Genomic DNA, 18,938 nt, shown 5'->3' on the forward strand with positions numbered 1-18,938 from the left:
ATCTATAGCAAATAGGTAGTCCTAATCTATTGCATATCCATGCTATAGCGACTATAATTGCGCTTTGGTAACCATATACCAAAGTATACATTATAATTGGATATTGGCTACCACAATCACTGAGTCGTCCAGCCAATTTTTTTATATTAGTGATGACTATCAAACCTATTCGGGTAATTGCTTCCCAAAGGCAGAATATCAAAGATTTCGTATCCAAAAAATTTGTAAAAGATGTTCAAGTATATAACTATAAAGCCTAGAAATTTCGCTTGAATCAATTATTTCTTTCCCTTCCAAAAAATCCTCAAAAAAATCGATTTTTTGAAGCCTCGAAAGCAGGCTCTGCCCTTAACACTTGCCATTGTCCGCGATCTTCACTGTTCGGCGACACGAGAGAAATGAGATTTTGTGCGCCGACAACGCCATACACGTTAAACATGTTCGCGCACCGATCGTAAAAAATCAAACATTTTCGCGAACATGGATCGGTACGCGAACAAGCCCATACACGATAAACCGCAAGCGCACACATACCGATCGAACGCACTTGTGTGCTCGTGTATGGGCGCTTTTAGTGACAACTTTATTAATATGAAAAGTCAGAACGTAAAGAGACATTTGATTAGAGTGAAAAAACAATAAATTTGCAATTTTTTTCAACTTTTTTTTACTATATGAGTAAGTAATGATAAGTTACAACTCAGTTTGGATATTTAGATCTTTTATTTGACAAATGGGCAAATAAAAAAAAATGATATCTTTCTGTGACCAAACGACAACCAGCGCATGTTTTCAGAGAAACCCGATGCATAAAATGGAAGAAAACGGTCAGGCGTCCAAGCTTACCTAAGGTACAAAGAAAAAAAGTCGGCATTTACACAAAAGTATACGCACTGGAAGAAGGAGTGGGAATATATCATATTTCGGACGAGATAATTCAATCCTGATAGTCCTGTTAGCTCTTGGCGAAGAGGGGGACTTTTCGATTTTTTATTGCTATGCTTGGAGGACATTAATATTAGACAAACTCTTGTCCAATTATGCGATGGAGCCACTGTATATACCAAGCTTTATTACGATACCTCAGTTTCTGCTCAAGTTACAGTTTGCATGGACGGACGACCGGATTTCAACTCTTCTCATCATCCTGATCATTTACATGCATATATGTACATAAGTATATACTATACATAACTCCTATATCTAACTCGATTACTCTGTAGCAACATGTTACAAAAGTATACAAATGCAAGTGCGATTAGTCAAATGTCTACGACTGTATATGTACATATGTATGTAAAGCAAGCGGCTTCATATTGTTCAAGATACATATAAAAACATAGACTGGTTAAAATAAACAAATATATGAATTGTTTACTAATTTATTGTCAAAAAAGCGTATGTCAAATGCTCATTTGATTTTGTTGAATATACATTATTTTTCATTCAATATAAATTTTTTTTTCATTTTTGAAAATTTGACAATTTTTTTTAAATGAATAAAAAAAAAATCGGCCCACTCCGGGATTAGCAGGGATAGTTGTCAAATTAATTAAAGTTTTTTTGAGAAAAGAAAATGGCGAACTTTCAAAAAATGGCAAACTTCCAAAAACTGACGATTTTACGTAAAAAAACCGATTATTTTATATAATTGATCGTGTTAAGTTTTTTTCGTGTATTTATTCGAAAAGTTTAGTCAAAAACATAAAGTTTTTTTAAAAAAAGGTCCCCAAAAGTCAATTTCTACAAAAGTTATAGCTATTTGAAAATAAAAAGCCATTTTTTTGAAAAATTCATAACTTTTTTTGAAGTTGGACAAAAAATTTTGAAAAAATTCTCAAAAATGTTTTTCAAAGGGTAGAAAAGATTCAGCAAAATTAAAGGGGTCGGGTTCAAAAGTGGTCGATTTGGTATGGAATACCCCATATACATATATAAATAATCAGGATGACGGAGAAAAGTTGAAATCCGATTGATTGTCTGTCTGTCCGACCGTCCGTCCGAGTAAAAATTGAGATATCTCGATGAAGCTTCGTTCGTAGATGGGCGTAATTGGACCACTCGCCCGCAAATCGCGATTGAGCACTGAATTAAGATATAAAGCTGCAATTTGGTACAGGATCCCCGTAGCAAGGTGCACATGTGAACAAAAATTTTTTGAGTACAGATATTATATGAACTTCTACCTACGGTGTGTAAATGGATGAAATAGGAGAATAACTCCGCTCCCTCCACATACAAAACTACGAAAAGCGCGATAAATCAATAGCTAAATACAGCAGAGATATTAAATTTTAGCTCTGAGGTGGTATGAGGGAGATTTATAGAAACCGGTATAAAAATTGGACAATGGGTGTGGCACCGCCCTTTTTTTGGTGAAATCCCATATCTCGGGACCCGACCAACTGATCACATGGCATTTTTCTGATATTCTTTTGTAACATTGTGAAAATGGACGAAATCGCAAAACAACCACGCCTACTTCCCATATAACACAGATTTATACTCCACTTGATTCGTTCAGTTTCCAGTACACAAATCAAGAAGCAATTAATTTAACGGGATAACATTTTGCGCCTTCGTCCAATTTTAACATACTCTCTCATACTATGTCGGATGTGAAAATTTATGTCTCTGACGTATTTAGTTACTGATTTATTGCTGTTTAAGTAGTTCTTAACAGTACCGTTATATGGGAAGTGAGCGGGATTATCTTGCCGTCCCTATTTACGGACGGTAGATAGGAGTTCTTATAGTACTATTTGTGCTAGGCAAATTTGGTTGTTTTGCGATTAATCGACTAATATCTTGCAATTAATTATATTTTCTTGCAATTAATCATTTAATCTTTTTTTTACCTCCATAGTGGTACCATACACTCCTCTGCTTTCTGAAACTTTTGAGGCTCATATTAACGTTAAATACTCCACAATGTGAAATGCATAAAATATATTTAAATATGTAACGAAAATTATGAAATACATGTACATATGTACATACAAGTATATCAAACGGGACGGCAATGAGCAGTTATGAGAATCTAACATTTGCCCTTCTCGACCGTTATTCAACCGTCACCCATCTTGCAGTGCACTTGGAAAACGACCAGAGGTCTTCATATACTGCTCAGAATGCGGCACAATTAGCAGCTAACCCGCCAAATACCATTCTTACAGCGTTTTTAAATTAGGTGCAGAAGATCAGTTTGCTAAGACGTTGTTATATCCAGAAGTTCCGCAGTACTACACGTGTAATGAATCAAAAAAACGATTCTATTAAAGGAAACAAGGTCTTGAAGTACCTGGAACTGTGATGCTCTTGGCATAGTACAACCTAACAATGCTGAATGTTTTTACTTACAAATGATTCTACATGTCGTGAAAAGACATTTGAAGGGTTGAGAACTGTTGAAGGGGAGGTTTGCTCAACATATCGCTCAGCATGACAGAAGCTAGGACTTCTAGAAGATGTTCAATGACAAATGCCATTCATTCATTTTCTGAATATTCATTTATAAATACGCCAGGACATCACTCCGTAACATTCCCTGAAAACTTCAACAACTTGACTGAATCGAGAAATGATGTCGTTAACAAGGCTTCAAGGCAATCTAACCAAAAAAATGTGTAAAGGGAGGAATTTTTTGCCTCGTTCAAGACGACAAATAAAATATATAAAACAATGATAATTTAAAAAAACACCGACTCATCAGATTTTATCATCGTCCATGCCTCCGCACCATATAGCAAGACAAGGATGATGAATAACTTATAGAGTTTGACCTTTGTTCATCGAGAGAGGACTTTACTTCTCACTAAAGTAGCATCTGTTGAAAAGAGTTATTCTGCGTTGGGTGTTGAGGCTGACATTGTTGTTGGTCTTAATACTGGTTGCAAGATAGACACAATTATAGCCGAGTTTGAAGTTATGACTGTCAACAACGAAGTGGGAGCCAAGTCGCGAGAGCGACGACCGTTTCATGCCAGGAGATATTTCGTCTTGCTCTCGTTCACAACCAGACACATATGCTTCGCTTCATTATTCAGAACTAACGGTGCGGTTTTTGAGGCCAATTATACCAATATCATCGGCTTACGCCTTTCTTACTTCTTTTAAAATGAAACATGGCACACAGTGCAGCTTAATACCTTATCTTCATGAAAGTTAATATAAATAAATAATTTCTTGTTATTTAATACAATACTATTTTCTAGAGTATATAAATCTGGTTCAACTAGTATCCTCTACTTTCATATCTTATAACAATTTGTTATCACTTTAAAATAATTCACTCTCAGAAAGGTGCCCACAAAAAGCTGTTCCAATCACTTACTAATTCTTTTTACACTTATTTTACAATGAAATTATTGTTGGTATTATTTGGAACTGATTCATAAAAGTTTCCCTAAGTGTGAACTTTGGTATAGTCCTTACCAAAAACAAAAATTGTAAATTTATCCAAACTTTCAATTCAAACCATTGTCAAAAATTATCATAACCTCTATAGTTATGAGCCCAGCAAATGCAAACAAAAACAAGTAAGGAAGGGTTAAGTTCGGGTGTCACCGAACATTTTATACTCTCGCATGATAAAATGATAAACGAGATTTCATTATCCGTCATTTACATATTTTTCAAATACCGTATTTGTGTAAAGTTTTATTCCGCTATCATCATTGGTTCCTAATGTATATACTCGTATTATACAGAGAAGGCATCAGATGGAATTCAAAATAGCGTTATATTGGAAGAAGGCGTGGTTGTGAACCGATTTCACCCATATTTCTTACATGTCATCAGGGTGTTAAGAAAATATTATATGTATACCGAATTTCATTGAAATCGGTCTAGTAGTTCCTGAGATATGGTTTTTGGTCCATAAGTGGGCGACGTCACGCGCCTTTTCAATTAAAAAAAAAAAACCTGGGTACAGCTTCCTTCTGCCATTTCTTCCGTAAAATTGAGTGTTTCTGACGTTTTTTGTTAGTCGGTTAACGCACTTTTAGTGATTTTCAACATAACCTTTGTATGGGAGGTGGGCGTGGTTATTATCCTATTTCTTCCATTTTTGAACTGTATATGGAAATGCCTGAAGAAAACGACTCCATAGAGTTTGGTTGACATAGCTGTAGTAGTTTCCGAGATATGTACAAAAAACTTAGTAGGGGGCGGGGCCACGCCCACTTTCCCAAAAAAATTACGTCCAAATATGCCTCTCCCTAATGCGATCCCTTGTGCCAAATTTCACTTTAATATCTTTATTTATGGCTTAATTATGGCACTTTATAAGTTTTTGGTTTCCGCCATTTTGTGGGCGTGGCAGTATTTGCCCATCTTCGAACTTAATCTTTTTATGGAGCCAAGAAATACGTGTACCAAGTTTCATCATGATACCTCAATTTTTACTCAAGTTGCAGTTTGCACTGACAGACAACCGGATTTCAACTCTACTCGTCACCCTGATCACTTTGGTATATATAACCCTATATTTGACTCTTTTAGTTTTAGGACTTACAAATAACCGTTATGTGAACAAAACTATAATACTCTCCTTAGCAACTTTGTTGCGAGAGTATAAAAATATAAAAAATATGCTAGTATATAACATAAGTTACTAAAGAGAAGATACAAAGTGTAGCTTTCTTCGCCATTTCTCTGCTCGCTATCTTTACGCGTTGCTCTCATGTAAACAAATTACATAAATTTTTATTGTAAAAGCAATATCAAAATTTTCGAGTTGAATTGATACAAGAGAGTGTGCAGATATTTCATTAAAATCGTTTAACCGCTTTCTTCAATGATACCAAGTTTTGCTTTTGTGAACGACTCCTATGATAAATTACTCTCAAAAACTAACATTTATAAATTGATTTTCAAACATCAAAATATAAGCGCAACAAACTGCGTATGCGGCAAAGGTTATGTTCGCGCAGGGTTTCACCGCAAGTGCTAATAGTTTGTGTGAACTACTGGTATAGTTTGTTCGATTCACTACTCTCCAACGCATGGTAAAGATAATTGTGAGAATATTATAATGAAAAAAACATTCAATAAGTCACGTTTTCCCTATGCTCAATCGGAAGAAAATTATTATTGATGCAGAATCCGAAAATTTTGTATGCTTTCATATGAAATGTAAAAACCAAGAGCTATTGCACAAGTATCTCAAAGCTCTAAGATAAATGTTTTACTTTAACACTGAAGCGGACTTTGAGTGCTACCGTATTTGATGAATGTAAATATGTATGTATGTCAGTAGACATTTTTTATCATTTCATCAAACGGTGAATGAAAACACGTGCATAGTGACAGTATACACACATATACACACTGGCGAGTTCAACTTCCTCACCACTTTTGCACTTTTACCAGCGAAAGCTCAAATGAGTTCCTACAAAACACAAAAGGCAGAAGGTAAAAGAACAAAGAAAATACGAATCACAAAGTCAACACAAAATGTAACACAATAGCTAATACGTATATTCTAACAATAACAACAATAATAATTTCCAATGCACATTCGTCACACGACACCAAAGCTCGCACCAGCGATGCGTCTGATACAGCACACATATACATACATTAAATATATACATAGGTACATGTATGCAGGTAGATGTGCCGAAGTGCATTCGGCGCAACTCGTAAGGTATTTACAAGGCAAAGCAAAAACTATATTAAAAATAAGAGCAAAACAAACAATAAAGCAAAAACCCGCAAATGCAATATCATTGCAAAAGTTCTAACGCTTACGCGACGCAGATGTAAATTTTTTATACGTCCATTGCATGCAGAGAACTGCAGTTACTGCTGCTATGGGCCAATGCGATCATTACAGTCACTACACCTAACGACGACCGAAAGCAATTAGCACGATTACTGCTTGAGCATATGTATGTACGTGGGTTACTTGCTTGGCTTTTGGCTCTCGCCAGCAATTGAAACCACCACGGCGTTGTGAGATGAAGTTTCTGCCATTTTCAGACATTTCGACCGTCATCACCCCTCGGCTTTGCCCTTATGGCAGTAGGAACTTTTTCCCTTAGCCATTGTGCTTTTGCGTACGTTAAGGCTTACAGTAAATGCAACGCGCAGTTATTTGTTTCATGATGACGTCATATTTTGCATTCTCTCAAGCTTTTGCGACGGCGGTGGCAACAAAGGGGTGCACACAATATACTCGCAACTTTTGCTGTGCAGCGCAAGTGTTTGCTTGCACGTAGAAACGCCTACATACCTCTAACTGCAGTTGGACGCCGACAGTGACTTTGGCATTGCACAGTGGAGCGATGCGTAATAAATCTAAGGTAAATATAAATATGTTACATATTATGAAATATAGAAAAACACTACAAATATATCTTATTACAGTTTATTATTATTACTAATATATTATTATAAGTTTCCATTGCTCTGACCTTTGTTTACATTAATCCTTTAATAAATCCTGCGTAAAGCTGCAAGTTTACAACCCATACAGATTATCAATTGTGTGATATAGCTAATTTCTTAAGTTAGAAAACGATTAAATAACTTTTTCTAGGCGTTATAGTATAGAAAACTCCAAAAGATTCTTTAGTGTTCGAATTAAACTCTACTTATTAACCCGCAGTGGGAAATAATCGTAACTTTGCTTCGGTGTGTTTCGTGTACGATTTAATAATATCACGAAGTTTGTAAGACTCGGAAGAAAAAGTCGTAGTGAGTCGATTTAGTCATGTCCGTCTGTATATACTCGCACTAGTCCCACAGTTTTTGAAATATCAATTTGCAATTTTGCGCTCGTTCTTTTCTTCCCCAAGAAGTTGATAATTTAACAGTACCGCCGATATCAGTGAGTTTTTCGTGGTTTGCGATGTCGAAATTTGTTGTGCAAAGAATTTGTATTAAATTTTGTTTACGGAATCAATTTTCTGCTGCGGATACGTTGAGGATGGTGCAGAAAGCCTTTGGTGATGAGGTTATGTCTAAAAAAATGTTTACAAGTGGTATAGTGAGTTCCAAGCCGGCCGTGAACGTGTCGAAGACGAAGAGCGTCCAGGGCGACCATCAACCTCAACCGACGAAGCTTACGTTCAACAAATCAAAGATTTGGTGTTGAAAAACCGTCGATTAACAATTAGAGACCTTGCTGATGAAGTTGGCATATCGAAAGGCTCAGCCAATACCATTTTGAAGGATGTTTTGGGCCTCAAGCGCGTCAAATCTCGACTGGTACCGAAAACATTGAATTTTTTGAAAAAAAGGCGTCGCGTTGAAGTGTGTGAAACGATGCTTTCCGACTACCAGGGTGTCATGAAACGCATTATAACTGGCGATGAGACTTGGATCTATGCTTACGACCCCGAAACAACCGATCAATCGAGCGTATATCGTGCCAAAAGAGAGCCGAGACCAAAAAAATCGCGCCAAAGTCGCTCAAAAATCAAGGTCATGTTGATTGTTTTCTTCGATTATCGTGGTGTTGTGCATTATGAATTCCTTCCAACCGGTCAAACAGTCAACAAGGAATATTATTTGAACGTTATGCGTCGTTTGCGTAACGCTATCCGCCTAAAAAGGCCGGAATTGTGGAAAGACAATTCTTGGTTTTTACACCACGATAATGCAGCATCCCATACTGCCCTCGTAATTCGTGATCATTTCGCTCAACTCAAAATTCAACTCAAAACTCAACCCATATCATTCCGCAACCACCGTATTCAACTGATCTGGCGCCGTGTGACTTCTGGCTCTTCACCAAGCTCAAAAGACCGCTCCGGGGACACCGTTTTTATACGATAGAGGAGATTCAAGCCGCAGCGAAGACGGAACTGAATGCCATCCCGGAAAGTGACTACAACCAGTGTTTCAAAGATTGGAAAATCCGTTGGCATAAGTGTATAAGAATTTTCAAAATAAATACAATGTCACCTTATTGTTTGGGCACAGTAGTATGTCTTCACAAAATTTGGCATGGACCATAGATTTACAGATCAGATCACTATAGCATATATCTACTGTGCCGCTCAAAATCAAGTTCTTGTATGGAATTTTTTTTTATTTATGGATGGTAGAATACCTTCGATGCAACAGAAGTTAACGTTTTTCTTGTTTTCTTGTTTGTTTATCTCGTATTTAAAAAAATATAGTCGTTAGTTGTTATGTTCAAGCTAATATGAATTGATCTATTATTGTCGGTCCGCCAGATGTTAAATAACTTTTAAATACTAAGAAGAATGGACGGAACATTTACTTGTTCAGCAAATGTCAAACTATGCCGTGCACAATGCGGACAATGTTTTGTCAGGAAACCATTTAAGAAATGTTGATTACTTTAGAGCTGGAACGGATGACGATTTTTTAATTAAAAAAACTTGGAAAAATTAGATTTTTAATTTTAAACAAAAGTCGGAATTAAAAATTTAACTTTTGATTAAGAATTAAATTTTCATTTTTTAATTACGATGTGCGATTAGATTTTGAATTTATATTCCAAAATGTTTGCGATTAAAAATGATAAAATATATATATATAAATCGTAGATTTGCCGTCCAGTGATCTAGAGTATTATAGATAATGGCCCAATGCGAGTGATTCTTCAAAATGGTATAAAACAAATTACGCTAACGTGAAAAAATTGTAAATGTAATCCAATTTCGATTTTTTAATTCTTTAGTATGTGTTTGGGATAATTTCTTGGGACAACTTTAAATCATTTTACGACAAAACACCATCAGTTAATTTTTAATCCTTCTTTCTGGCACTATTTTTCATGATTTCGAAAACTAAGCTGTACAATTAAAAAACACAGTTTTAAGAAAAAGACATTTTAAGTAAGTTTTAAACTCAGAAACGAGAGCGCCTTGAACCCTTACTAACTATTTTCAGAGAATATTTTTAAGATATTATACATACTTTAAGAAAATGCAAAATCACACTCGTTGTTTTGAAAGTTCTGACTACTCATCCCTTAAGCGGTATGTATCCGGCAGGAGCGCTATAAGCAAGTTCTTTCAACAATTTGTTCGCAAAAAAATTAACAAAATCCATAACTCTCTCTATTGGGTTGGAAAATGTATTATATGAGCATACAAGGACCCATTTTAGCCTCCAAATGAACGACAATGGATTATTATTAGCGTTCACATGTTTCTGCAAACGTTCCCACTGTGCCACTATTTTGGCTTACGGCGCGTTCTTCGTGCTGACTGAATGGTGCCGCTGTTGTCGTTGCATTTGCGTTTGCTGTTGCCATTTGAGATTGCAGTAGTAGTCGTCGTTGTTGGGGCGCCGCTGTCGCCAATGCAGCTTTTTCAGTTTTCGCTTAACGCTCGTTCAGTCAAGTTGATTTTGCTGCATCGTCGTTTACTATTTAATTCGCGTCGCATACAAATACAAACAAACACTGCAAAAAACATATATATACACACACACACACTAACACACGTGCATTCAATTATTATCTGTGCCGCACCGCACCGCGCAACACTTTGCGCACCAAATGCAAACGAGGGCAGCCATCGTCTGAGTGACTATTGGTGTACTACATATATTGTGGTGTTAAGACGATAACAGGTGCGACACAGGGCGCGCGAATACGGTGCGCGAGCGGTCAGTGCACATTTGGCGGACGGGTATCATCATCAGCAACATCAGGCGTCGGCAACGCACACGTCGTCGTCGTCCGCCGTTTGTACGCCAGCGACGCGCATCTAGTGTTGCGACATCGGCTATCAGCATGGCGCGCAAGGATGATCCCGTCCTGAATGTGCGCTTTGTGCAATTGGTCGAAAACCATCCGTGCCTTTGGAACTCAACGCTGCCAGCCTACAGCAAGAAGGACGAAACCCAAAAGGCCTGGCAGGAGGTGGCCAATGAAACAAAAGATAATGGTATGTAAGCATTGTTTGCCTGTTGGCTGGCGCCGTCGCAGCTGCTCCCATTTCGTCTTTATTGCTAATAACCATAATTGTTGTTAGTGCTAACATTGTGGTTTCTATTATTTTTGTTGTACACACGAGTACGTACAAGTACACTCACGTATTCACTATTGCTATTATAATAATTTGCGTTTGCATTTTGTTGCTATTGTTGTTAATGCATTTTTTACTCATTTGTTATTGTTGTTGTCTATTTGTACGTGCATGCGGCGGAGCTTTCGCATTTGCTATGTAGTAATAGTGAGCTAGTAGCTAGAGCTCACAACAGTCGCAGAGCGCAGCGTAGAATTGCGTGCCGTTCGTTCTTCAAAGTTTTCGCTTTCGCATTCGCGATGCATGCGCTACACTGCGCTGCACTTCTACGCTCGTCATTCGTGTCGCGCACTCCCCACCCCACCACAGCGCGCACCGCAACGGCGACTGACGTACGCAACTTGATGATTGTCGCCCGCCTGTGTATGCAATACAAACACACATACATGTTGGTCAGTTGGCAGTGGCAGCGCCCTCAATACGCTCAGTTACGTTGCCCAGAGCTGCGCCCCCAACTTCTTACAAAGTTGTTATTGTGAACTTTTTTGTCGTTTTTTTTTGCATTTTCGCAAGCGCGTGTGTGTGGCGGTCTGCGTGTGCCTACGACTGGGGCGTCACACCGTGTCGCTTCGTCAGCCGCCAGTCAATCGGTTTGTTTACTTGTTGCCGTGTTTTGCTGCATTTGCATGTGCGCCATGGTGCGCGCTATGGCTAGACGAGATGCGAAGCAAGGTGCGACAATGTTGGCACGCCAGCTGCAATTGCTGCAAAAGCTTTGCTTGCCTCTTTCGTGTATTGCATTCTCTGTGCTCGGAGCTTTTGTCATGTAATATGGTATGTGTGTATGTACGTACGTGCCCACTACCGCACTCGTACAATCGTCTATTGCCTCATATGAATTTCCTTAATCTGTACTCAAATTGTGACTCTCTGGCGCTCTCTGTTTGCAGTTGTTCTCAGACTTTTCCCTATACTTGGGGCTCATATTGCGCTGTTTGCGATTAGCGTTTGTGCACGAGCATTTAATTTGTTTTTAATTTATTGCTATTTTTTGTCGCGGTTACAAGAACCTCTATGAGTTTATTTGCATTGCGCAAAACGCGTTTATCGATATTCAGTAGAACAGCAGCATTCAATACGCTCATATATGGGAAACTTTTAAAATTTTGTAATTTACTGCTTTCTTTCAAACAAATTGAGCAGAATCTGGTAGTAGTAAAAGCAGCCCAATTGTAGAAATACAAACATATACATTAGAATTATTTGAATCACTGCGGCGATAATAAACTTTTACACTTCCTTGGCTTTTTATCACATGTTTTATATCTGACCTCAGCGCAAAAGTTTCAATGATCGGGATTTTCATCAGCTGTGAAATTATAGTGCTATAATATACAGCTCTATACTTATATATAGCAACAAAAGGCAGGGTAGAAAAGCTCCTAAGTTCGGTGCAACATTTAAGCAACCGCTTTTCGCCCTTAACGCTTTTTACGCTGGCAGCATGTTGCGCAGAATATGATAGGAAGACAAAATGGATGGTTGTCCATGAAAGCGATTGCTTGAGAAAAAAATTATGAATCTTAGTGAAACTCTGGCAACGAGTTTAATTACCATACGTTCCTCATCCACCAGTTAGTATTAAAGACAAACAAAATTAGCTAATTGCTGCGCCCGCCTTCCATCTCTAAAAGGTAAATCTAACACATGATTTATATTAAGCCTTCGATCTGTATCGCTATTGTCTATTGCCAAAACATTGTATGATCAACATACTTTGTGATTATTCTGCACCCTTCAAAATTCTATGTGCCTATTCTGCTAATTTGTCTTTAACGTACTTATATCATACATAAAATATTGAAGAGTTTTTTATGAATTGGAAGACACATCTATTGTTTTATTATCTTCAGGCGTTAAATTTGAATTTGCTGAAATGTTGAGTGCAAATGCCTCAACCTTAACTTTAGCGCTTTTACACCATTCTCAGCTATAATTACATATACATACATACATATAGCAACATTTCGTTTTGTAGGTAGGTACAAAGACTGTATTCAGCTTCAGGTTTTTAACAAAATCTCCAATTGCTTCATTTTTATATGTATACATAGGTGATACATAGTTTGGGCTAGTGGACTGCATATTATGAAACGGTTCTCAAGCGTGGTAAGACAAAAAACTCTGGTGGCAAGGTTATGGGATCAGTCTTATGGTTTCAGTTTTGGGATTCACGTGGTACATTATTCATCAAATGATTAACTGAACCATTTTTAATTTATTGCACTGTGTATTTAGTTGCAGTTCTATTTTATAATGGGTTGTCAAAAAAGTCTTGCGTTATTTTTACGGAATTTTTTTTTATTTATTGAAATTGAAATGAATTTTTGATGACTCATGCCCAGCTCTTGACCGATGCTACGGCTGCTACTATGCCGGTCTCTTTCGACCAATTCAGCGACTTTGTCGCAATTTTCGACGACAGGCCTTCCGGAGCGTGGCGCATCTTCGACCACCTCTACACCAGAACGAAAACGTTGAAACCATCGTTGAGCGGTGGAAATGGAAACTGTATCAGGTCCATAAACTGCGCACATTTTATTGGCGGCTTGAGATGCATTTTTGCCTTTATCGTTGTAGTACTGTAAAATATGCCGTATTTTCTCTTTATTTTGCTCCATGTTTGCAATGCTTTAACTCACGAACGACTTAAACGAAACGACAATCAATTAAACACGTGTTGCGCGTGAAATGAGCTTTCCAAAAAGTATAGTATGACCCGATCCGACGAATAAAACTAGAACTACGCGCTTTCAGCGCCAACTAGCGAAAATACCGCAAGACTTTGTTGACAACCTAATATTATTATTATTTTTTAGGAACGCTTAGTTTGAAATTGTATGCATATAACTCCATCGTTCCCGTTTAAATATTTCATTGCTCTGTGCAATGGTTCGAAAATATGTCTGTATATCTCAAATTATAATAGATCTTTATATCAATACTCCAATTATTCCGCTATATTTTTATGCTAAATATCGCGTTTGGTTTGTTATGAATGCATTTGCATCCTTCGCCTTTAATCTAGCAAAGTATCCGCAATACGTTGAGAGCGAAAATGTCAATGCCATTTTTTGTTGTGATATTAAATATATCTGACGGGTTCGTCATAAAAAAAACCGTTCAGGAGCAAAATCAGTATAACTCATATTATAAGCATGTATGGATATGCAAATTCTTCTTCTTCTTCTTTACTGGCGTAGACACCGCTTACGCGATTATAGCCGAGTTAACAACAGCGCGCCAGTCATTCCTTCTTTTCGTTACGTGGCGCCAATTGGGTATTCCACGCGAAGCCAGGTCCTTCTCCAATTGGTTCCTCTTCCTCTGCTTCCCCCGGCGGGTACTGCGTCGAATACTTTCAGAGCTGGAGTGTTTTCGTCCATCCGGACAACATGACCTAGCTAGCCTAGCCGCTGTCTTTTAATTCGCTGAACTATGTCAATGTCGTCGTATATCTCGTACAGCTAATCGTTCCATCGAATGCAAAGGACCATAAATCTTTCGCAGAACTTTTCTGTCGAAAACTCTCAACGTCGACTCATCAGTTGATGTCATCGTCCAAGCCTCTGCACCATATAGCAGGACGGAAATTATGAGCGACTTATAGAGTTTGACTTTTGTTCGTCGAGAGAGGACTTTACTTTTCAATTGCCTACTCAGAACGAAGTAGCACCTGTTGGCAAGAGCTATCCTGCGTTGGATTTCCAGGCTGATATTGTTGGTGGTGTTTATGCTGGTTCCCAAGTATACGAAACTATCTACAACTTCAAAGTTATGACTGTCAACAGTGACGTGAGAGCCAAGTCGCGAGAGCGATGACTGTTTGTTTGATGACAGGAGATTTTTCGTCTTACCCTCGTTCTCTACCAGACCCATTTGCCTTGCTTCCTTGTCCAGCCTGGAGAAAACAGAACTGTGTTGAGACTGATGATATCAATATCATCGGCATACGCCAGCTCGCCTCTTATAAAAGATTGTACCTGCTCGATTAAGTTCTGCAGCTCGAATTATTTTCTCCAGCAGTAGATTGAAGAAGTCGCACGATAGGGAGTCGCCTTGTCTGAAATCTCGTTTGGTATCGAACGGCTCGGAGAGGTCCTTCCCGATCCTGACGGAGCTTTTGGTGTTGCTCAACGTTAGTTAACACAGCCGTATTAGCTTAGCAGGCTTTTAGTTTGTGTCGAGCATCTGCCTACACGTACAATATAAGGCATTGCTAGCCTTTCTCACTCTTTCTTTCACATTGTGATTCCATAGCAGTTTGCTTTTCAAGACTACCCAAAAGTAGGAGTGGTCCTTGAGAGAGTTGTGTCCCATATATCGAAGGGAACTTCCATGGTTGAATTTTGTGTTTTCTTGTGAACACAATAAGATCCGCTTTCTCCGGGTTCAACACCAGACCCGCTTGCGATACCCAATTCTAGACTGTATTGAGTATGTTGGTCATAATACTGCTAATGGACTGTAAACACCTACTCGTTATTCCGATTGCAATGTCGTTCGCACATGCCACTATCTTAGGAGCTTTGCTGTCGAAGTTCCTTAGCAGTTTATCCACCACTAATGTCCATAGAAGCGGAGATAGCACTCCACCTTGCAGAGTGCCTCTACAGGCTTCCTTAGTCATTCTAGCGTCGTTATATTCTGGTCCAATCCTTCTAGAGGTCAAATACGAGTATCCGACTTTGTATAGCAGAATCAACACCTATTGACTGGATGCTTTTCAGTCGAAAGCGTTACAAGAGCGTATTCCTTATATTCAAAACCCTTATTAAATACCAGTGTATGGAATGTAGTCTCTACCGATCTGCCTTGCGTGTATGTGTATTACGCTTTGGACAGTCACTGCGGCCTTAATGTGCACGTCCAAGGCTTTCTCTATCGTTTTAGGCAGGATGGAAGTTAAGCTTAAGTGAATAAACTCTTTAAATAGGTTGGGTTGTTTCTACTTGCATTCGGTATAAGAACTACCCTAGCCTCTGTCCAAGAGTGATGGCGATAGAATATGGTGTGTGATCCAAAACTCAGCCATGTTCAACTCGCAAAGGGGGAATATAACGAAAAAAAACCTGCGCGAGTTGAACTCGGTCGGGTTTTGGAACGCAAATGCTGTGATGCTCACTTTTTTCCACGCACTCACTCAAAAAAAAAAATTATAATAATTAAAAAACATCGCCGATTTAGGAGGAAACCAGGGAATCAATGCATTTTTCACGAAAATCAGTGAATCAGTGCCGAAGGTCAAAATCAGGGAATATGGTAACCCTACACATAGCTGAACTTCATGCATTCTTTAAAATCCGTCTTTAGCCATGACACGGTTACTACTCCCTTCACAGCTTGGACTTACCGAATCCTTACAGCCTTAAAAGTGCACGCTGAATAGGATTTCTTATGAGTCCTAGCAGTTGCCCGTTCAATCTCTAAGGCTAAAAAGCTCATATTCATCTACAACTAAGGTCCGATTCGGAGATACGAAAGCAAATCGTAGCCCAATTCATGCCAATTTGTCCTTGTTTTGAATTTTGCAGAAAGCTTTCGCACACACAAATTTTAATCAAATTCAAATTCTGGGGACAGTGAATATGCTTTAACTCATGAACTTATGCATACAATTTCCGACGTGCTGTTTCATAGAAATTTTTCGTATTTTTGAGCTTGTCTATCTGCTCTGCGCAAGTAGGCTTATTTGGAAGTGAAAGTTCTTTAATAGTAAATACTTTTATACACTAGAAATCTTTATCGTCCATAGTTTATTTCCAAAGTCATATGCAACCCAAAATTGAAGGTATCGAAACTTCATATTTTTCAACTGAAAGCAACTTATTTCAACCACTGAGCTGAGCAAAATATTACAGAGTAAAGTTACTATAAAAGAAAAGGCAATTCGAAGGAGTTGAGACTTTCCACTCTGGTTTATTTAAGATTTATCTAGGAATTGAAGAGAGATTTCTTTATTACTAGTTTTATGTTGAAATGCTTTAAACGAGTTAAGCACACCAATAGATGTTCATACATTTTTTCGCGTATTTTTGAACAAAAATCGCATTCGAAACTTATTTGCTATTTAATCCTGTTTTATTATAAATTTAATTTGAACTTTTTAACTTCATGAATAAATATATAATTATTCATTGAATCTTTCTCTCATTTGCAGTGCGAAATTGTCGCGAAAGATGGCGTACGATCCGAAGCAGTTTCTTGCGATCGTTGAAACTATCACGCACTAGTACTGGTCGAGGCAAACGCAAGTATTACCTCTCCAAATATCTGCAATTCTTAATACCTTACACAAAGACGCGCCTAAAGAATGTCAATGCGACACCGAGCATAATTGCACAGCGCAAAATAACACCGCAACCACCCATGACGCGCATCAATCACATACCATTGCCCATAGTCAGCAGTGATGACACCAAAGATTCCAATGGCACGGAAGTAGCAATAGCCGAAGAGGACGTTGTGGTTTCGCTACACGAAGGTACAGCAACCGCGACGCAGCAACAACGCATAACAGTGCAGCCACCAATGACAGCGCCGTGCGCCATACCAGTACCAGTCGTCATGCCGGCACCGACCGCCATCAAAACGGAGCATGGTGCCACAACGCCGGAACATGGACGATGTACAGCGACGGCCGTCAACAGCATGAATGCGTGTGCCATTGGCGGTGGCGTCAACAATAGCAGCGGTAATGCGGCGAACAGTAGTGCTTTTGCTGCAGCAACGGATACGCAACCAACTCCGCGTAGCGCATCCGCCGTCGATCTGACGGAATTTGCCGAGTGGATTAAAAGTAAAAATGAACATCATCGCCAATGTTTAATGCCCTCCTCACCTGATGCTGATCAATCATTTCTCAACAGCTTGCATCCATTTCTGAAGGAAATGTCCGGGAAACAGAACCGCCGCTTCCGGCAGAAGGTGGTAGCGCTGATTGATGCCATTCTGGATAATGCCGACTGAGGCGTACACACACACACATGCGATGCGTAACGTATAGCCGCAGATACGATGGTGATGAAGTTGAAGAGTGGATGTTGGCCGTAGTAGTGCTGGATGTGCGAAACAGGAAAGGGAAAGTGAACGTGAACGTGAAAGGGAATAAGAATGCAGCAGTGATAGAAAACGGTGTGGTCCGATTTGGAAGTGAGATGTGAATGCTTTATTTCTAATATCGAGGACTACAACTATAGTAAACCTTACGCACATGAACACACTTTTACCTAGCGCTTGAACGCACACAACCTACATACATACAATTAGACACTAATACATACATTATAATATAGCTGCATGCACACCAAATATGTGTACTGTGAATATCTGTTGATTTTTATTAGAGAAAAATATTTTTTGTTTCCAGTGGAATTGAAATAAATGCTTTATTTTTTGTACTATTTGTTTTTGAAACTTTATATCAAGTAGTATGGTAAATCGAAACGAAATCGAAAAACGGATCCTTTTATTTAGGGCTTTCAGACTCCATTCCGCTAGAGAGATTGCGTTCAGTCACATAAAATGTGTGAAAAAGAAGAACTCCGACTGTACCGAAGCTATGATACATTATATAGTACTTCACAGGTTCAACTTATTTTAAAAAATGGTTTTGAGCGGTCATTTTATATGACATTCTGAACAATTTCTTCGAAGATCGTATTGTTGCTTGGATAACAATCCATGCCGAATTTCTTGAAGATACCTTGTCGATATGACAATGTTTTCCCATAAAAGAAATGAGTTTTGATCGTTCAGATTGTATATCAGCTCCGACAAATGAGTAACTTCTTGGGAAGGGCGTCTCCAACGTTGCCTTCTGGGCGTTACAAACTTTGTGGCAAACTTAATGCACCCTGTTCAGGATATAATTAAACCAAAATATTAAAATGAAGAAATATATTTCCTCAAAGAAAATTTCGT

At 38.5% G+C, this 18,938-nt stretch overlaps 1 protein-coding gene across 2 annotated transcripts; it reads left to right on the plus strand.

Moving 5' to 3' along the window:
- The first annotated feature begins 10,292 nt into the window (after nucleotides 1–10,292).
- On the plus strand, nucleotides 10,293–18,418 carry LOC120773560. 2 transcript variants are annotated; one of them, XM_040102529.1, is made up of 3 exons: nucleotides 10,293–10,874; nucleotides 17,176–17,814; nucleotides 17,885–18,418. In XM_040102529.1, exons 1-3 carry the CDS (start codon nucleotides 10,721–10,723, stop codon nucleotides 17,899–17,901), a joined length of 810 nt encoding a protein of 269 aa, XP_039958463.1. In that variant the 5' UTR covers nucleotides 10,293–10,720; the 3' UTR covers nucleotides 17,902–18,418. The 2 variants fall into 2 exon arrangements, with proteins under 2 accessions (XP_039958463.1, XP_039958462.1); XM_040102528.1 differs by having other exon boundaries at nucleotides 17,176–18,418.
- Nucleotides 18,419–18,938: the final 520 nt, after the last annotated feature.

Source organism: Bactrocera tryoni, chromosome 4 (assembly GCF_016617805.1).
Source record: "Bactrocera tryoni isolate S06 chromosome 4, CSIRO_BtryS06_freeze2, whole genome shotgun sequence".
Classification (NCBI taxonomy): domain Eukaryota; kingdom Metazoa; phylum Arthropoda; class Insecta; order Diptera; family Tephritidae; genus Bactrocera; species Bactrocera tryoni.

Excerpts from the sequence above, each read along its gene's own strand:
- LOC120773560 (XM_040102528.1), top strand. The coding sequence starts at position 10,721 with ATGGCGCGCAAGGATGATCCCGTCCTGAATGTGCGCTTTGTGCAATTG. Across the intron at positions 10,875-17,175 it reads CAATGAAACAAAAGATAATG|TGCGAAATTGTCGCGAAAGA; the intron begins GTATGTAAGCAT and ends TCTCATTTGCAG.